This window comes from Aplidium turbinatum, chromosome 10 (genome assembly GCF_918807975.1).
Source record: "Aplidium turbinatum chromosome 10, kaAplTurb1.1, whole genome shotgun sequence".
NCBI lineage: Eukaryota > Metazoa > Chordata > Ascidiacea > Aplousobranchia > Polyclinidae > Aplidium > Aplidium turbinatum.
Window position 1 is genome coordinate 10470148 of NC_137481.1, and position 21124 is coordinate 10491271.

Sequence of the window (21124 nt, forward strand, 5' to 3'; positions counted from 1 at the left end):
GAAGGGTTTTACCTTGACTTAATTGGTGTAAAGCTGAAATTTTGAACATTGGTTCTGTTCATTGTGTACAATGACCAAAAAAAAATCCCCGTGAAAATTTTTTGGTGAAAAAAAGTTATCCGCTATTTTCGAAATTCCGCCATTTTTTTCAAAATGGCGGATGTACAAATAGTGAATTATTCAATTTTTATGAAATTATTGTTAGTGTTGGTGCTCATTTAAAAGTAAATTTCATACTGCATACTGCAATTATTTCACATTGGCAAAGTTTTGGTCCACCGTGATTGCCGGAGGAAGTTTACGGATACACGGAAAAAGGGTTCAGGGAAAATGCCTGCAAAGAAATTACGATCTGTGACAAGGAAATTCAAGCTTCTGAAGCCTCCAGTATACTTAGTCAAAAAGGTGCTGATGGGATTAATGCTGCTAGTACTAATAGAGGGGACAACACTGTTGCGACAGCTGGTCGTAAAGTACACATAGAGTCATAGACTGTTGTAAAAGTTATAGGCTACCAACCCAATCGATATACAGCTAAGGAAGAACAGAGAGGAAAGTGGGTCCTGCGTCACGAGGAAACGAAGTGTTTGAATTCTTGATGGAAATTTCGGCAGTAAGACTCATTGTTTGTTTTGTGGGACTCGAGCTCACGGACAGACCTGGCTTTAGTTTTGTTAAAACAGATGTTTTTGCAAGGACTATATTAGAGTATTGTGAGAGACGTTCTGACGATTGGTCATGCGTCGTGAAAAGTCGTATTGAATATTACGGTAGCGATTTGCATGCTGCAAACTGTTTATACAGTACCATCATTCTTGTAGTGTTAATTTTATATATGGATTTAACGTACCCTTGCAATGTGGTAGAGTACCTGAGGCAAAACGTCGAAAATCTGGTCGACCGAAGGGTGAGGAACAGGACCAGGTATTTCTAAAGATGTGTTCCCATCATGAACAGAATGATGAAGAACAGTTAACGATATCAGACCTCAAATCTAAAATGAAGGAGTTTTTAGCAAATGATGATTGCCTTCCTTGTGGATTAAAATATGTGAAGACCCAATTATAGAAACATTGCGGTGAATCTATTTATATAGCTGAAGGTCAGGGCCTTCATTGCATTGTCACGATGAGAGAGAAGACATCCGAAATCCTTCGATCTCATTAGGCTACCTAAAAACAAGGCATGAGGATGATGAAGAGTCACAAAGGAGAGAAATAATTAAAACTGCAGCAAGACTTATCAAAAATCGTGTTGCATCTGTTAATGATCACTATCCAAGCACAGACGCACTCAATAATAATAATCGTGTTTTATTTGCGCCCATTGCGATACATAACATAGCCTACAGTAACACTGCGATCACAGATGCGATAGCCTCTAACAGACGACAGGGAGCAGCGAAGTGACATTTAGGCCTAGTCTTCGAGTCAGCTGCTCCCCTTATTTTGGCTTGCCATTAAGTGTCTGTGCCGAGATACAGCCGCGTGCTCTGGAGCGGTATCAAACCCACGTCCTTTCGAACGTCGCGCAGGCGTTCTCACCACTCGGCTACGCAACCGACACTCAATCTCGGTCCTGCTCTAATGTAGCCCACTTGCCTGAAACTTTGCGAACACTGTTGAGTTCCTTAGTTGTAGGAAAAGACACAAAGCAAAAGGTTGCAAGTATTAGCCAAGCTGTCAGACCACGAGCGGTGATTGCACCATTGCAAATTGGTCTTGCTGTTCAAGGACATCATTTGTACAGGTCGAGATTTCTTGTTGATACTTTACAGTTTACACAATATGGGATATTGTTCTTCTTACGCAGAAGTCCTGAAGTTTGAAAAGAATGCAGCTGATTGTGTAGCGTCAGAAGCCATTGTTCTAGAGAACATAGACCTACTCGAAAGTACAATGTTATTTGCAGCTGACAATATTGATCATAATATTATCACCCTGGATGGGAAGGGGACTTTCCACGGCATGGGAATGGTTGCTGCCTTGACACCGAGTCAGAAAGCAAACCGTATGATTCCAAGGCACAACATATCACAACTCAACATCATAAAGAAGACTAGGATTGAAATCATGCAACTCCGCTTTGCCAATAAAGCGCAGAAGACATCACTGGCTGGTTATGCACCTTTTTCTCAGGATCAAACCCTGAGCAATATTGTGAATGGTGTTGTGGCGAGGATGACGTTAATGTACATGAACATACACAAACGAAAAAATGATCTTGATCAGTAAAACACTTCGGGGTAGTCTAAAGGCTGTGAAGTGATCAATGCTCCAGGGGATGCTGATGTTCCGATTGTGAAGGCTACTGTTCTTAATGCAGTGTCACACTCGACAACGTTGATTGGAGAAGACACAGATCTGTTGGTCCTGCTTCTTCATTATGCGCAACAAGCAGACAAAGATCTATATTTCCGTTCCGACAAGGAAAATGCTGACAAAGTGTATCATATGAACGAGCTAAAAATGGTGATGGGTGAAGAATTCTGTTCCCAATTACTTTTTCTACATGCCTACACTGGATGTGACACAACATCAAGAATCTTTGATGTGGGTAAGAAAATCTGTCTTTTACAAGCTGGTAAAGGGTAATGCTACTCTGAAAGACTGTGCTAATTACTTCCTTCTTCCAAAGCAGACAGCAGCATCCATTGTGAACAAAGATTTTCAAGCGAGGGCTGTGACTTTTGGGGGCACGCGGACGGATTTCCTCTCGTCATTGCACTACAGCGTACTAAGAAAAAAAGTAGTCTCTTCCCAATCATTTGTGACACCAGAACGCCTACCACCTACTGAGTCATCGAAAAAATTTCACTGTCTAAGAGTTTACTACCAAATAATGGCGTGGCTAGGACAGGAGAGTGATATGGAAACTTACGGGTGGGGTTGGAAACTGGAAGGCAGTCAGTTTGTGACATGAACGCATGCTGACCCAGATTCCCTCTTATAGATTATACACTGCAACTGTCTGTAGCACTGCCAGGTATAGCTGTAGGCAGAATAATCTACCCTGTATTTCAGCATGTGGACAGTGCAACTTGATGCCTGTGACAATACGTAGGCTACAATCAGTCATTACTGGATGAAGATGATGACCAGGACTTATTAAGTAACTGAATGTAAATAACTTAATAAGTGGTCTGCGATTCTTGTACTGCCAGTGTTTCACTATTGTTTTTTTTCATATAAGCCTTTCCATTAAACTAATTAGTTAATTTCATTTTGAATTGTCTTATTGAATTCCATACCACCTTAAACCTAGGGATAGACACCAGAATTAGAGCTCTAGCATGAATATTAAGTGAATTATTGTTATTATACTATTTTGGCGGCCATCTTGAAAATGACAACTTTCCGGTGCTCTGATTCTCCTTGATTTTTAATATATTATTCTTAATGAAAAAAAATTTGGAAAACCTTCTGTAGGAAATTTTTGGGGTCTTGACCTGATATATATTGACCTGACTATAAGTGAACAAAATTATCGTTTTTGGAACTACTGTATTATACATTATCGTACCGGCAGGCTATAATATTTTGTTTATGTCACTTCGTTTAAAGTCAAATGTAGATGTTATTGAGTACCTACTTGCTTATTAATTGTGACAATGATAATATCATATTCTAAAGCCGTAGTATGACGATACTTCGAAAAAATATTCAAACTTTGTTTATCCGCCAATTTGAGAAAAAAATGGCGGATTTTCAAAAAAGGCGGATAACTTTTTTTCACCAAAAGATTTTCACGGGGATTTTTTTTTGGTCAATGTACATAATCAACAGAAACAATGTGCAAAGTTTCAGCTTTACACCAATTAAGTCAAGGTTCGGCCCTTTTTTTCGCTTCAACGACTGGACTATATGTGAAGCAGGATTTTCTGCCTTGGCGGTGATAAAAAGCAAATTTCGATCACCAATAAACACTGAAAGAAAAATGCGGGTGGCAATTTCAAAAATTCTCCCAAGATTTAATGAACTTTGTAAAAACAAACAAGCCCACACGTCACATTAAATAATATGCATTGCTTTTTGTTGTTGTATCAACAAACACAACTTGTCAACTTTAATAATAATTTTCCTCATTAACTTTTATTTGCTGGTGCGTCGCAAGTCCAGAAAACTTTTCCAGAGGCGTCGCAACAAAAAAAGTTTGAGAACCACTGTTCTAACCCTAACCCCTAAAAAGCCAACCGGCTGCCAACTTAGTCGGCAGCAGTGGCGGAGTGGTTAGCGCGTTGGGCTCGCAGTCGAGAGCTTGCATGTTCGACTCCACCCCCCCGCACTTGCTGTTGTTTCTCTGGGGAAGAAACTTCACTGTAATTGTCTCTACCCACTACCAGTGATCGATTTCGAGTAATGGGTAGTACCAAATTTAAGTCATAAGTAAAGTAACAACCGAAAACAGGCAGTGCAGTCGGCTGCAGCGTGAGTCAGGTGCACGTCAGAAGGCGTTGAAATGACTATGACGATTTTAGCCCACTGTCCAAAAATCACCCCCCGAATTCTAAAAGTGGATAGAGCCCCTGCGCAAGACGATAACGTTTTGAAGACTTCATATTGTTAGTTTTGAATAAAATTTTTGTGAAGAATTTTGTAATCATAGCCCTATCCAAGGTTGGATGTACCGACTAGTTGTCACTATATTCGATAGCGTTATTCGTTGCTTTCTGAATATCGAATGCTTATACCCATTCCTTTCAAAAATAAATATCGCATGAGCGTTATTCACTGCTTTTTTATGCAAGCAACGAAATCATTATTCGTTTTTCACTAATCGATAGCCTATTTAGGAGAACTGCTGAATCATTTTTTTGTTGTTTAGTTACATCGTCGTCAAAAGAATTTACGAGAGTTAGTTTTCGGATTACTATCCGACCTAGTCCCCTTCCGGTTTTCGAACTTAAAAGGATTAAGGAAATTTTTGCGGCAACACCGTTCAGAAAAACCGTCCCGGAGAAAAACCATGCCAGTGAGAGTCGTTAACAGTGTTGCCAACCTTGCGGTTTTCCCGCAAGTTTGGGCTTGTTTTTTTTTCGAGTTTTCGTTTTTTTTTAAAGGGCGGGGAAACCCAAATTCACTTTTTGCGAGTTTTTTGTTTCAGCGTGATGTCATAGTGTACAACATGCGTTTTAGCAAAAAAAAATCCAAATTTTGTTTCCCTCGTCTCGCTAAGGCCGCTTTTGTTTGATACCCGTTTGCGAGGTCTCGCGCGCATCAAGCCGTGATTCTGTTCGCTGTGACGTCACAAGGTACATATAGTTGTGACCAAAACTTTAAGACCAGACTTGATTTATGACGATTTTTGCATTACTTCAAAATACTGCATCATATATTGTTTCAGTTGCATCATCTTTATGCATCATCTTATATCTGATGCAGTATTTTGAAGTAATGCAAAAATCGTCATAAATCAAATCTGGTCTTAAACTTTTGGCCACAACTATATGTACCTTGTGACGTCACAGAGAACAGAATCACAGCTTGATGCGCAATGAGACCTCGCAAACGGGTATCAAACAAAAGCGGCCCTAGCGAGACGAGGGCAACAAAATTTGGATTTTTTTATTGCTAAAACGCATGTTGTACACAATGACATCACGATGAAACAAAAAACTCGCAAAGTTAATTTGGGTTTCCCCGCCCTTTAAAGTTTGCGGGTTGCTTGTTTTTGGGCTTGTTTTTTGGCCAGTCAATTTTTAGTAATTGCTATTTATTGCTTTTTTTAAGTATCGATAGCGGAAAGTCATTGCTTTTTTGGGCACTATCGAATAGTGAAATAGTCATTGCTTTTTGACTAACGACTTCCAACCCTGGCCCTATCTTTGACAAATAAACGAACATGAATGAAACAAACATTAGAAATACTCCGTATCCATGCCGTAGTGGCATATGATCAACGAATTTCTTTTAATGTTTATGTCAAAATAGGGTCGGCAACCTTTTCTTGTGGAAGTCCAAAAAGTCTTAGGATGGTAAAACAAAAAGTTCTCTTCTTGATTGGGTGAACACCAGAAGTCAATATAAATGCCTATCTTGAAGATTACAGTTGAAGATGAGCAATCACAAATATCACCAGAGTCGCTACAAAACGTGGCGGCTGGAGCTGGATCGATGCTGCAACAATTGATGCAGAGCCAACTTGTCGTGAGCTGCCGACCTCTGGACTGGGTAGAATGCAAAATAAAACTTCATGCAAGTGAACCCTGCAATTAGGGCCTGAAGCTGGGCGAAGCAGTTTGGTTTCAACAAGAAAAACTAAGTTGACGCTAACCAATGCTCCAAAACATGCGGCGTCAAATGAGAGCCGAGAAACAAATTTTCCAATCATAGCTTATGAAAAAAAAGAGCATGTTTATTTCCTAATAGTCAATGGATGGTCAGCCGTCGCAATTTTCGGTATCAACAACGCACGTGAAGCAGCCGGACAACAGGAGTTGCCACGTTTACATTGTTTCGTATAACGACATCTAGAAAAAATGGCCACGGTTGCTAGCTGGTGGTAATGATAAAAATATTGCAATTATAAAATCGAGTTAAACGTTCCACTATAATACAATTAACTCTATTATTCTACAACAAAACATTAATAACGAAAACCAAACGTAAATCATAAAGGTTAACAAAATCTAAATCAAACAACGCATTACTACTGTATTATCACCACAACCCAGACAGCAAATCAACCATTTTGTACATTGATTCAACGTCTGCAGACCTTGAATCAATGTGAGATACGGTTGATATGCTGTCTGAGAACTTATCCTATATGACATGACGCTACTACATAAAAGGTTCTCATGAATGATAAACATAAAACGGAGGGATTTAAAACCAGCCAGAAAATCAGTAACTTTTTAACCTTCATTTAACGTCTACAGATGTAAACAATGACTGATTTGTTGCCTGGGTATAACTCCAATACAAGTCTCTCTAAATCAGTTTTGCAATAAATTCTGGGATGTTCAAATCCCTGGCGCGGATCGTTGAATAAAGCTAGAGCTTAGGCATAACGTCAAGTACGGTACAATGAAAGTTATTGCATCAATTGTACAGTGTGCAATTTCTCTTCCAGTCTGATATGAACCCTCACAAGTTGAGGCAGAAGAAGGTGCTAGGAAACAGAACTCAGAGCGTATCTCAACTACAAGTGCTTTCATAAGTTTGAGGTGCAATTTTCATTTATATCTCTATATAAACGCTTCACGAGATAGCTAAAAAGAACTGTACTGGCGACTAATTTTACGTCAAGACAACATCATCTGACGTAAAATCAACGCAGGCTACGAAAATTGCTTTCTTAGTCATCATTAAGCAATGTGTGCCACTAAAACAACACAAGAATTTCACTGAACATTCAAGTGGGATAGGACAAGCAGTTTTAAAGCACAAAACTTTACTCATTCAGCGCAACCATGACGTAACACAATGCCCTCATGTTAGTCTGCAAATAAAGCTGTAAACTGGATAAAAAAGTAATTTGCAATGAATTCAAACAATAACATAGACCTAGATGCATGAAGTTTCTAACATTACTTGCGGTATTACTTCATATGCTTCAATACGTTACTGCATAATGTTGAATTGCGTTGTAAAACAAGGAAACTCGTATAGGCCTATGGCTAAATATACTGTACCTGTCGGATAACGGAGCCGGTCAGCAAAAAATCTGAATATTTGTGACAATGCGAGAACAATAAAAGAAAAATTTTCCAAAATTTTTTGACAATTAGAATGATTGTCACGCAATTGAATACACAACAAAGCCGTGTCTTGTGGGATAGAAAAAAGTTTCCCCACTTCTCAACAGATGAAAACACTTTCACTGTAACTTCATCAAACGGTCAAAGCATGGTTGTGAAGCAACGTTATTTTGACGTCCCAGACCGTATGAAGATGTGAAAAATACTTTCTTGATGCTTTGTGCGTCACGAGATCGAAGATATGGCACTAAACCCACAACGAGTACAAGACTAGAAAATTAACGACTCGCTGACAAATATGCCATTTACAAAATCAATTTAATGTCTCGATACGTTTAAAAATGAAAAAAATACAGCAACGCTTTTACCAATTGGGGAAAAAGCTTCGATAATGATACACTTGCTCCAAGTAAACAGAAGTGAAAATTGATATCACTAAGTACCAGCAAGAAAAAAAATTTTTTTTCCACCTTGACTTAACATCTATAGACGTAGAACCAATGTGAAAAGGGCCTGAATTTTACTTGCTGGGTAATTTGCGGCTAAAATTTTCGTTGAATATATTCTCCGTTACAACGAAGTTGCTATTCATGGCCGGCTACAGTCACTATGAAAGTGATCAAGAAAGCAATGTTGCCGACAGAATAAAGCAGAAGAATGACGTACTTGATGGCCGCGCCCTGAAACAAGAAAAAAGATTGTGACGTCACAGTCAATGCGTTCGAAAAATGCGAGATTGATAAAATCTTGAGATTATTTCGAATTTTGACATATTGAAAAATCGCGACATCCACACCTTAATTATATATAGCCCACACTATAAAAAAAACGCTGAAAAGCAGCCAGATATTAAAAATGGTTGAAAGAAATTTAGATTTGGTGTTAAATAGAAAACTTGGTTATGGAACCTGATGACACTTGACACGGCGTGGTGTTATAAAAAAAAAACTTCCAGTCATGATGATTTACAGGAGTAAATCAACTAACCTTAGGTGGGGGGTCGGCCGCTGGCAAGGCATTGCCTTTCTGGGGCGTTGACTTCTTGTAAGCTGAAACAAAGAAAAGAAATAAAAACCATTCCTTATGAGAAATTGAAAACCTGAGAGTAAATGCTGCCGTGTAACGTTGACCAATGACCATGCAAGATGCTACTCACCGGCGATGTGTCCGTAACAAGCCGACAACAACTCCAAAACGATTTCTGTGATCACGTGGAAAGCGACAAAACCGACCAAAACCCAAGTGTCCCACTCCGGTATGTCAAGCACAGTCAGGTCCACCCCTGCACATAAACACCATTTCGTCACTTTTTTTGGGTCTGACGCTTTTAAACTGTTTGATCATCCACATTCGACATGTGTTTCTCGGCACTCGAGTTGAAGCAAGAATCGACAGCGATAGAAACCGTGTTTCGGCCATGAGGCTGGGCTCTTTTTTTGGGAGGGGGCTTTTTTTGCTTATCAGTACCGCACCACTAATTCTTGCCACACAGTTCTCAACCGCTGCTTTTGCCAGTCAATTGAATTCTAATCTTTGTAGAAAGAAAACAACTAAACTAACTGTCGCCAAGGATATGCACAGTTGAAATTCGACATAGGTAACAAGCTATACAGTTTAATGTTAAAAATTAACGTCAAATACAAACACCAGTCTTGTGCTACGAGTTCTAAGGTCAGAGAATAAGCATGTCCGCCAAGGTAAAGTCAATACAGCACAATGGGCGATCATCTGTTAATTGTTGTGCTCCATATCCGCCACAATGTCGGACCAGTTTAGTCACGTATTAAAAAATCACGACAAGTGAAAATGCAGATTTACAAACTAATACTTTATTTATGACATGAGGCAATTTTGAATAATTTCTACACACCCTTTTCTCGTGTTACGTATCTTAGCATGCAGGGAACAGATATCGATCACTTAATCTATGTGTGTCTCAAGACTGACTCCGAGCTATTTTTGAAATAGAGAATAGGTTGGTTGTTTATCAAGATTAACTTCTTTTCTATCAATACTGAATTGATGCAGCATAACAATATCAATGATGTAGCAGTAAAACTGCATGTTGTGCTTATGAATTCGATTCAGGTAAGCATTCCCAGAAAAGTATTTTCACAGTATGAATTAACATTTCTCTGGAGCTGGAAGAAGACACAGCAAATTTTCTCCACGCACTCAAGAAACATATGACTCTCCAATAGACTAATCATGCGAAAAATAATTTGTCATTGTGTAAAAATAGAAACTGACTGTGAGGAAAGCCTTAAATAGCAAAGTGCAATGATTGGAGCGAGAAATCTCTTCGCATTGATGACGGACAGGATAATGTATCAGACAGTAGTAAATTTGTAAACGGAAGCCATGATCGTTTTCCCAAACAAACAATATCCTTTCCCAGCGCCAGTCAGGCGCATTGTTCGGAAGAACACGAATAAAAACAAAAAGTCATATCATGGCATATCAATAATAATTTCAACAAAACAAGCCAATGCTGGATAGTGGATAGACACAGAATACGTGACAGTCATGCCACGGTTACTACTACAAGCACGTTTTTAATAATACGCAAGATCGTATAGCAGTGCTACTACAACCCCCAAACTTTGAATAATTTGGCTCCCTTGCCTTTCCGTTCAATTAATCTAAACTTTTAACCACCGGGCGTATAAGCCTGAATACAAGAAAAAAAAACACCACAGAAGACCAAACCAACAAAGCTCGTTTTAGGATGTCAACAACACAAATTTTCATCGCTTTTTTTGAAAAAAAATACGGTTTTGCTGTTAACGCGGTTACCGTGCATCGCTGATGCAGCCAGGGATATGGTAAACCAGTTACTTGACCTAAATATGTCAAACAACCACAATTAATAGTGGCGTGAATGGATGAATAGCCGGCGGCTAGAGCGAATTATTTTTATAACATGCGTTGGGCGACTCATTCAACGTAAAAGTTCATTACAATAATACGACGTACGCGGTCGAGCAATAATAAGAATCTGTGCTATGCAACTCAAAACGGCGAGCTTTTAAACTCAAAATAAAACAGTATTTTTTTTTTTAAATCAAAAAAATTCATTAAAATACAGCTCAACAAAGTGCTTTCTCAATTCGAGGATAATTCTTTGGTCTGTTAATTAAAATCACTGATTTAAATATCGGCAAAAAAAATTGAAATTGAATAATTTTGCGAAATGAAACTAATTGAAAAAATGCATAATAGTTCCTGCATAGTTAGTTAGAAACATCGTTGGAAAAACTTTCCCAAGTAGCTGTGCAACAAACAATCAGTTAAAGCTTTGTCGGCAATTTCATGATCTTTACCTATGAAATCTCAGCTTAGACTGGTAATACAACGTTGCAAAACATGTATGCAAGTTTCAAGAAAAAAAAAACCCATAGAAAAACCCGAATTTAAAGAGAAGTGATTAATTGCACCAAACAATCGCAACGATTGTCTCTTCAGTTTCAGAGTGAAAGTAACAATACTGCAACATTGCGGAACACTATGTTGCAATTTGAAATGAAGGCAATGGCGACATTAAGCTTGGTGCTAGTTCCTATGGTTTGCACTTTCAGGAAGATAAATTTCAACAGTCGTGATAGATTGTATGGAATTATTTTCTTTGACACTTTCGTTAATTTTATTTTATCCTGTTTATGAAGAGAAACAATCAGATATGAAAACACAAAACTTTATACACACTTTCCATAAAGCAAAATGCGTTTATAAAACATGTTCCGGTTTATGAGCATTACGCATTTTTTCATCAAGCAATACCTAAATATTCATTTTCATTTGAAATTAACTTGTATGATTTTACCAAACGAGTGTCGTTATAAAGCGAGAACATCCCAGACAGCAAATCAAACGTTTTTTTAGATTGATTCAACGTCTGCAGACGAATGTAATGGGACGTACCAAGGAAGATGGCGACAATGCCGAGAATCCTCGCACACGATCCGACAAACCAGTGGCCCCAGTTGAAGAACTTCCTGTTGGGGGTCCCAGGATGGGGGCGGAAGAGGGCCATGACGGGGTTGATGATGACGAGGCAAGTGACTATAATCCCTATAATGGGATGAGAGCCCGCATTCTGAAAATAGAAAAACCACGAATATATTTCCAGGTTCTTCATTGTGAATGAAAAAGTTTATCCAACGAAGCTTTGAGATGGTGAAAACTAAAGTTAGCTTATTTTCTATCAGTGGTGAAAAATTCAGCTTGAATTTGAAAAAAACAATCGAATTTCAAAAATTCTAGGTGTGTAGCCTACTTATTGAATTGACCCGTGGTCATTCGATTGGGCAAAGAGCAAACAATAACGTTTAAAAATCAATTAATTGAGGAAGTGTGTACATGTTGACTTACCGACGAGTAGCTGCCTTCGTTAGCAACGAATATAAGCACAAAAGCGGTGACGGTGCACAATAAGACCAAGATCATAAGCGATCTATGCAGCTAAGAAAGAAAGAAAACGCCTTGGTTACATATTGGTGAAAAAAAAGTCACAAAAACTTAGTTATAACAATAGAATCTTGTTAAACTTTTCTGGACCAACCTGTGTAATGAAAAGTGGACAATGAGTGGTGATTATGAGCCTATAGTCACTGACCAAATAAACGAGCACAAGCATAAACTATTAAACTTTATTTTCACAATAAACTTAATTTTCAAATCCAAATTAGTTGTTTTGCACAATGTTACGCTTATTCGATGCAACGTTTCATTTCATTGATATGATATGTCGAAACTGGGTCTGCTACTATTCGGTGAGTCCGATTCGGTGAGTCTGATTCGGTGAGTTCCTAAATTTTAACCCCTAACCTTAACTCCTAACCCCTAACCCTAAAACGGCAATGATAATTAGGCTACGGTACCCAATAATTTAAAAAAAAAATTGAAAAAATCCCCCGTTAAGGGATCGGACTCACCGAATCGGACTAACCGAATCGGACTCACCGAAACGGGCCATTCCGGTCGAAACTACACTTTAAAACAAATTCACTGAAATAAAAATCATCTGAAGCTGATTAGAGGAGAAGCATTATTCCTGATGCATTATTCAGGGTTGGTTTACGCTGCAGATGTTTCTAGATCGCTACCAACGATGGCAAACAGCATGATGTCAGCCAGCGACAAGACAAAGCAGACGTTATAAAAACAACAATTGCAGCAATTTCTTTCATTAAATTCAAAGCTTATCGCTTCAGCAAAACAGGTCAATCGTGTTGTTTAATTAGTCGGAGTATTTCTATTCTGGTAAAGTGGTCGCTAAATGTGCTTCGTCATTGTGATAAAACTAAAAGTTGTTCAGCCACTAACCTGGAACCAAACCTTCTGCCCAATGCAAGTGTTGTCGTGCCAGAGCGGTTTGAAATGACGAGCGATGATCACACCGATGCTGGCGCAAGTCAACCAGGCTACCAGCATCAAGCAGCTGAACCGAAAAAAAAGATACGATAAAGCCACACAAAGGACACTGTGAGATCACTGACTAAAAGGCGGGAAGGTGTTATTGAGAGCTGTTTGGGTTCAGTAACTTACAATTGTGCTACGCATGTTGGGATACCGCAATCAACAGTTTGATCTAAAAATTGATTCAACGTCTAAAAACGTTCAATATGAAAAGGGTTGGTTTGTTGGCTGGATACTTTGATAACTGTCCTGTACCCTGTAGCCTAGGTCGTGCGACCGGCACTGCCACAGGGTAATGCACGGTAGGTATTGACAGAAAATGTCTACTCGGTTTTAGAATTTTTACAAAAACAAAGTAATATGCAGACTCAATTTCACTGCAAAAAATTCTGATATCAATTTGTATGTGTATTATCTATATTGCAGGCCTAGCGTCTTAGCTTCCACTCCAGATGCTACTGTGTTAGCGACGTCCACGGTCTATGCTACAATCTGTTTTGCTAAACAAACATTTACGATGCAGTGTTGGTTGATGAGCCATTTAAAAGTCGTTGTACGGTTCATGCAAACAATGCGACAGGCCATAAGCAAACTAGAAAGGAATGGTACAACAATGCATCAGTGCGTACAAAAACTGTTGATTTGTGTTAACGATTCTTTAATTTCTGTACAAAAATTGTACATCCAAGACCGGTTATCTCAGAGTGCGACATATTCCTACATCATCATCGATTACCAAATGTAACGCAATGTCACTGCTCGATAAAGTCTTCATTGGGAATGGATAGGAGCTGACAAGAGTAAGCAATCGACACAGCCCAAACTACACAATCATTCCTTTCCAAAGTTTTTTTTTCTGGATCAACAGACATTGAGTTGTCAATCCGCAAATGTTGAGTGGGTAAGAAGACTTAATCTTGAAGACTGCGGAGTTTTTTTTTTTTTTTTCTTGACTCATCATGACTTCGCCATTTTTACTTTAACAGATCATGGACGATGCCAGTGAGCAAAGTCAACAAAGCAAACATTTGTGATTCCAACTCAACCAGAACCACAGGAAAGGCAATAGCGCCACGGCTATTTCAAACTGCAGTCATATGTCAAATTTTTTTTAGTGAAGCCATGGGCAAATAAAATATAGCAAAAATTTAAAACAGTAAAAGAACCTACGCGTGTCCCTTGATGAGATCTAATCTGTTTCCTGCCCCTGTTCCTCCGGATGACGTCGCTTGTGTGAAGTCAATCGCTTGTGTGGATGCTGTTCTTCCATTCGGTCCATGGTAGCTGATAACTCCTGTAGCAGAAGAATAACGTTAAGAAATTTAACTAATGCGTGATGCTTGCGGAACAAAATACATTCCAACCTATGTGCCAGCATGGAGGTAAACCTGCAGTTAACAAAGCTGATTATGTTTAGGAGTATCAGCGACAATCTGCGCGCAGATAAAATAAAACTGACCTGAAGAGACAGCGCCAACTGCATAAAGCAAAAAGTAACTGCTTTGCTTTAAATTAAACTCCACTGTCTGACCGCCACTTATAGTCTTGCTCAGTGCAGGCGGCCTGGTGAAGGAACAGGTTACTGCGCCGTTGGACAAGCTGTTTACCACGTTTGTCAACTCAGCCTGTAAAATCGTCTTGCATTATTTTTCTGAAATTTATAAGCCAACTATAAATGTCTCAAATTGACTGGCGACATGCCAGTTTACCCGAATGATATTATTGCAACGTTGTTTGCGATTGATGTTGATGCAACAACGATTATTCATAGGCCACAATTGAAACAAGGTTTCTGTTCCTAAGACTCGGTTGTGAGTGCAAATGAGATTTTTTGGTTTATGTTATTGTAGATTTATGTAACTTCAATCAACTAAAAGATCACATGAACCTTGTAATTGAAAAGTGAAGTTCGCATTATCTGCAAACTGCTGTCAACCAACTGATGAACCTACCGGTCGGTTTGGCGAGGCGAAAGGCTGCGATTGTTCGGTTTGGATAGCCCCAGATCGTAAATCACTGGCAGTGCAATAATACAAATCAGCATCAACCATTCTGGCTGAATTGGCGAAGGCAATGGCGGCATACTGGTCGCCAGCCCCTCCAATAATTTCGAAGTTGAATTCATCGGCATTGGTATCCTGAAAGAGACGTACAAACAACCGCTTTGAGCATTGATATTAAATTTGACAATTCAGCACAAATTTCAAAACTGTGCGCCGGTTGTCGAGAGGCTACTTTAAGTCTAGGTCAGAAATATTGCAGAAATCTTCAGGCAAAACCACATGGTCAAATTAATGCTGATTCAGCTAAGCAATACAGTAAAAAATGAACCAAATACATGATTACTGACACTCCTGATTCACACTGTATGCAACTGTGTAATTCCTACTATCAGACAACATTGCAATCATCGTGACTTGTCTAACCATAAAAAATATGCTCAAGAAATGCGCTGTGTTTCAATTTTGTTTCAACGAAGGGAAGCGTTACTCTGCAACCGGCGTCAACGTCAGAACGATTTCATTTCGACGAGGTAAAGAAATGTCAAATAAAATTGCTCAATCATGGCGCAAGAAAGTGAAAAATAGCTGTCAACAAAAGTTTAGCCATTGCTGTTTAACGGTGTAGAGCAGGATTTAGAAGCATTCATCTAACATCACCAAACACATACTATAAGAAACATTTTTATGTCATAATAAAGCTAAAAAACATTAAAAAACAAAGATTACAAGTACAGTATTGTGGAAAGTACGACTCAGAGCTATTAAAATATAGATCAGAGGTTTTCAACATTTTTGCACCACAACTCCCTCAGAGCAATCAACGTAGCCTGGCGACCCCTCATAAAAATATTCAACAAAAGCATACTTAATGCAAAATTTAACCAAATTTGATTCACAATGACATCCAGTTATGTCTCGTTTCGCTGTTCTAATGCAAACTTTTGAAACCAAAAACGTCTTTTTAAGATGTTATTAACGGCGTTTATTGCATTTCCTCTTCCTATCAAGCTTGGCTAGATTGTAGGAGAAAAAATAATGAAAATAAGCTACATTTTCACCGGTTGAATTATTGCAATGGATCTATTGGAATCATCTTCAGTGAGATGGTTGGTGCTGCATTTTTTTAACAAGCTTGTCAATGCGTGTCCCACCGTTAGCTCAGTGGTTGCGCGCCAAACTCAAGATCACGAAGCGCTGGTTCGGCTTTGGGCGTGCGGCTTGAGCAACGCATTTTAGGGTTGCTCTCCATTCAATGGCACCTAGTGGATGGAATAGTTCTTCGGCAACAACACATCGGAAAACAATCGGAAAAGTTCACTTTGCCAATCTCGGTAACCGGCCCTGCGCCAAAAAGCCTCTACAAGTATGCGAAACTACCAGGAATAACCTTTCAAGGCTTTGTCAGTCCGAGGATAAAGATTCAAAACCAAACAAAACTAACTGATTGCTAAAAGTACTTTTGCAACAAAACAAGAAATAGTCAATTGCGAAAAAACAATATTTAATCTTTTCTGGAAAAAAAAATTGAAAACGATACGCTAGATGTTCAAGCGTTTCGCAAACCCACGAAAAACGGCTTGCGACCCCAGGTTAAAAACCCCTGAGCTAGATTCTAGAAACTAACAAAATGCGAAACATTCTGCACACTGAAACAATTACAAAACTAATCATCAAAGTTGTATCACAGCTAACAGACCAACATCAGCAGATACCAAAGTCTATTGGTTCCGTAGCATTGAGAAAGCAAGATTTTTTTAAATTGCAAAAAAAGCAGAGAAATATCACTATCAAAACTCCAAGCTTTTACAGACAATCTCTTCATTATCCTGGCCAAGTGGTCAGCCTATACTTATCAATGATAAACATTAACACGTGTAATTGTGCGTGAAAAACGTTAGGCAAGCAACAGTTATGCATAAGCATGCGCAGATTATGCAATTCTTTAAAGTTTATTTCGCTAGTATGTCGCAAATAAAATTCAGAACTGACGTTATTGTAGGAGCTTTGACACAAGTTGTGATTCCTAGCAAGAACGTACTATGCAGTGGCGGATCAGGCCATGACAAAAAAAAACTACATGAAAAAGCATACGATGTTATCACTGAGAACCGCATGGTCAAGACTGGTGATTAGAATCATGGGATTTGGGCGCAGATTATTTAATAATACGTTTGATGGACGACAAGCCTTCAATCAGCTACAAGTAGTCGCCAGATTCTAACAGTAGATGATGACGATAAAAAATATAATGGAACCTGTTTGCAGTATCGTATGAGAAATCAACTTGAAAGTTCACGAAGAATCCAAAGTATATGGGATGTACGGCTATGAAATCAAGTAATCAACTCTCTTTCACTACAGACAGCCTCTATCTATTCAACCAATAGATGCAGCCTCAAGCAACTGACGATCTGCTACGACGAAAACAAGTGTTGAAACTATTTGACAGTAACAATATGAGGCTCTGCACCGGCAAGTATAGACACTCCAGTGGTCACCTTATGATGATGACATTGCAAAAACAGCATCACTTACGTAAACCCAGGAGGCGAACCTGCATCCTCCGGATCCAGGAACACACGAAGCGGGATTTCGGAAGCAACCTTTGGAAGTGCCGCATCCGTCGGCAGCATTGCTCCCGCCACCAGAGGGCGCAGTTGTCGTGGTCGATGGTGGTGTCGTGCTGTTTTGTGAAATCAAGCCGAATTTTAACAAAGCAGTGATTTGATTAGAATTACAAGTTTTCAAAACAACACAAAAAGTCCGACCTAAACTATAAATGCAGCACTGCGTTATGGTAACTAATTTGAAATGGTTTATTCAATGTCTTCAACTAAGTTACACACCACAGTTAAGCCATTTAACCTAAAAATTTTAGGCTAAAATATGATCTGTTCACAACTTCCATGAAAGAAGCTATAAGGCTACGTTTAAATGACGTTTCATTGAGCCCGAAATGAAAGATTTCCGTTTCGGTTCGTTTGGCAGACGCGTAATCTGTTTGCACGCGCTCACCGAAGCGAGATTCGTGGCGCAGGTAGCGGTCTGGATTTCACGTCGGTAGTTTTGACAGAAATGAAACCGATATCAAGCGGTTGAGGGTGATGTAAAAAAGGCCGCAGTGAGACAAAAAAAACTTGAACATTACACTGACAAAATAGTTTTGTTTGCGAAATCATAATGATAGAGTTTTTCCACTGCACTGGTCTAGAATGTTGGTTGTGTTTTAGCAAATAATTTGCAATGATGTGTATCAGCAATTGGCAACTTATGCTCCCAATTTCTGAAAGATATGCTACATCTGTTAATGGAATATTTTTTATTGTTATTACTTATGTATATAAGCTATTTGTCACCAAAGTCATTAGCAATCTTTCAAGAGATGTACAGGGCACGCGCATAAAGCTGCGTGATTGAAATCGGTAATCATTGGAGTTACGGGAACATTAACGCAACTCGTAAACCACCAATAGCAAAAAATACCAAAGAACTTTTCTTAAATCCAAGTAACACATACAGTAATTGATTATAAACTCTCTTTTGTCTTGTGAAACTTAACAAGCCTAAAATCACTCATGCGTACAGATTGCATTCCTTTCACCGGAAGCGAAATGCAACAGCAGCGGGATTCCATGTGAACAAAAAGTTTTTCACGTCGCTTTAAGATTTCATTTCGGTTATTTTCATTTCGTCTCTCATGTAAACGTAGCCTAAGTGCAATCCTGCAATAGCTAAACTGGACTAGCATTGAAATACCGTAAATAAATCAGACCAAGCAGTTGACTTACGATACAAGTTCACCAGTTGTAAAGTTGTATGGTCCGCTAGAAAATCGGTCAGTTGAAGCATGCTGTTGGATAGTGGCTGAAAATTAAAAACTGAACATGATAGAAACTTCATCGCACAACAAACTGGCGTATAAAATCTCTGATGTATATGAAACGTGTATATAATCCAAAAGTTTCAACTAGTCTCTTGAAAACACAAAAGACAAAAACTCACTTGCAAACGTTCCAAAAGCTTGTAATACATGGAATTGAGCAACGGAAAGATCGAATACAGTTGAGACAGAGGAGCTTGTCTGTTTAGATACACTTGCAGCTCTAGTAAATGAGCATTCCGTAATTCCAGCATTATTTGCAGTGACGACATTAGTTATCTGGGACTGTAAAATAATCGTCTTTTTTAATTTGCACCCATTGCGACAACATACACTGCACTGCAATCACAGATTCGATACAACAGACGACAGGATGCAGCAAAGTGATATGTTAGTCTTTGAGTCAACTGCTTGGACCTTATATATATATTTAGGCATCGCATGTCATGAAGTGTCTTTGCTGAAACACAACCGCTGAAGCAGTGTCGAACCCATATCCTTTTGAACATCGCGCAGATGTCCTCACCACTCGGTCATACAGCTGACAAGGAAGTACCGTTATATAAATTGATTGTTTAGATACAGACTACAGAGTCATTGCATAATTGTGTTGAACATAAACGCACCAAGGGAAAGGCTATCAGAGTCAAAATTGTTAAAATTTTCAAAAATGGGATAAAAGCCAATTTGTCTCATTAGTATTGAAACAGTTTGCGCCTTACCGGAAGAGATGCATCAGTCACTGGAGTAGAATAACGACCTTGAATAGTCCCAGATCTTAAATCACTTCCAGTGCAGTAATACAAATCGGAGCTTTGCATGTTACCATCAGGTGAAAACGCAACAGCAACGTATTGGCTGCCATCTCCAGCCCCTCCACTTATTTCCATATCAAAATTGCTTAAAGCTGGATTCTGTGAAGTATATTGGAGTATTGAAGTATATTGGAATAAATTTTATTTCAACAATATCCAATTTATTATGCTCTGAGTGCTGTTTTTTTAACATCCAGTTTAAGCCGGAAGTCAAACAAGGATCTAGTCAAAAGCAAGCGCCTAATCCAATCTGCCATCCTACAGCTGCATTGCATATTGTGCACTTCAAAATTATAATAGAAATAATGTCATGAAGTGATAATGCAGTAGTTTGCAAAAGTAATTATAAAACTTTACATTGATAGGTTACATAATATATATACAAATATACTGCAATTAAAACTTGTATCATGTCTGAAAACTTGAAGACAACTTTTTACATTGAGTTAGTGATTAGTCAATTTGCTGAAATAAGAAATAGCTCAACAATTTATCACTGTTTGTGTGAAAAAAACCAAAAACAAGAAAGGAATATGGGTGTTAGTTGAATCCAGGGGTCAGTTAAAATCATTCACATTAAGCATATACTCTTGCATATTTAAGATCAATGATAAAGAAGTTTGCTTGAAAAGAAATACCAATGCAAAAGTGATTTCAATTGAAAGCCTTATTAATGGCCAAACAATGTTGTTGCAAGCATATCCACACAACTTCATAAAAATATCTTTGCAGTGACTTATGGTGAACATCAGATGACAAGTAGGCTATTGCTCTCATTTCACACAGTTGAACATTAATGTTAGGTTATTTGAATCTGCTATACTGCTTGATGTTTATATTACTATTTCATACGCAATTACGCACCTTATTTTTCATAGCTTATTATAATAACTTATATAACATTTTACAACAATGATTTGCTATTAAACAACATTTGAAATAACAAAATCAAAAAAGGGAAATCAAAGTGTTTTTAAAATGAATAAATTTAATATTACCCATGAATAAGTAAATATCAGACAATCAGCATTTGTAGAGGTGCATCCATCTGTGCTAAACACACAAGCTTTAGTGTTTCCACAACCAGATAAGTCAATTGCAAATGACAAAGTGATGCATCCAATCGCAAACGTTACTACTATTTTTAAAAATGTAAGTAACATTTTTTTGTTAAATAACTTAAGCTTTGAATCTAAAACACAATATTTGTAAATATAAAGACCAATCCAAAATATTATTGTCATTGTAACCACTATATACTGTGTAAAATACTGACAAATAGTCAAGTCATACGGTAAAAAAGTAA

The 21124-nt window shown here is 38.4% G+C and overlaps 1 protein-coding gene across 1 annotated transcript; it reads right to left on the reverse strand.

Moving 5' to 3' along the window:
• Window positions 1–6431: 6431 nt before the first annotated feature.
• LOC145778737 (ferric reductase 1-like) lies at window positions 6432–21003 on the reverse strand. The gene is made up of 14 exons (XM_082590297.1): window positions 20817–21003; window positions 19726–19917; window positions 19126–19288; window positions 18912–18987; window positions 17659–17806; window positions 15073–15258; window positions 14580–14745; window positions 14291–14414; window positions 13028–13142; window positions 12074–12163; window positions 11624–11798; window positions 8859–8984; window positions 8690–8751; window positions 6432–8382 (listed from the first exon to the last, which is right to left on the reverse strand). Exons 1-14 carry the CDS (start codon window positions 20979–20981, stop codon window positions 8287–8289), a joined length of 1884 nt encoding a protein of 627 aa, XP_082446423.1. The 5' UTR covers window positions 20982–21003; the 3' UTR covers window positions 6432–8286.
• Between the last annotated feature and the right edge of the window lie 121 nt (window positions 21004–21124).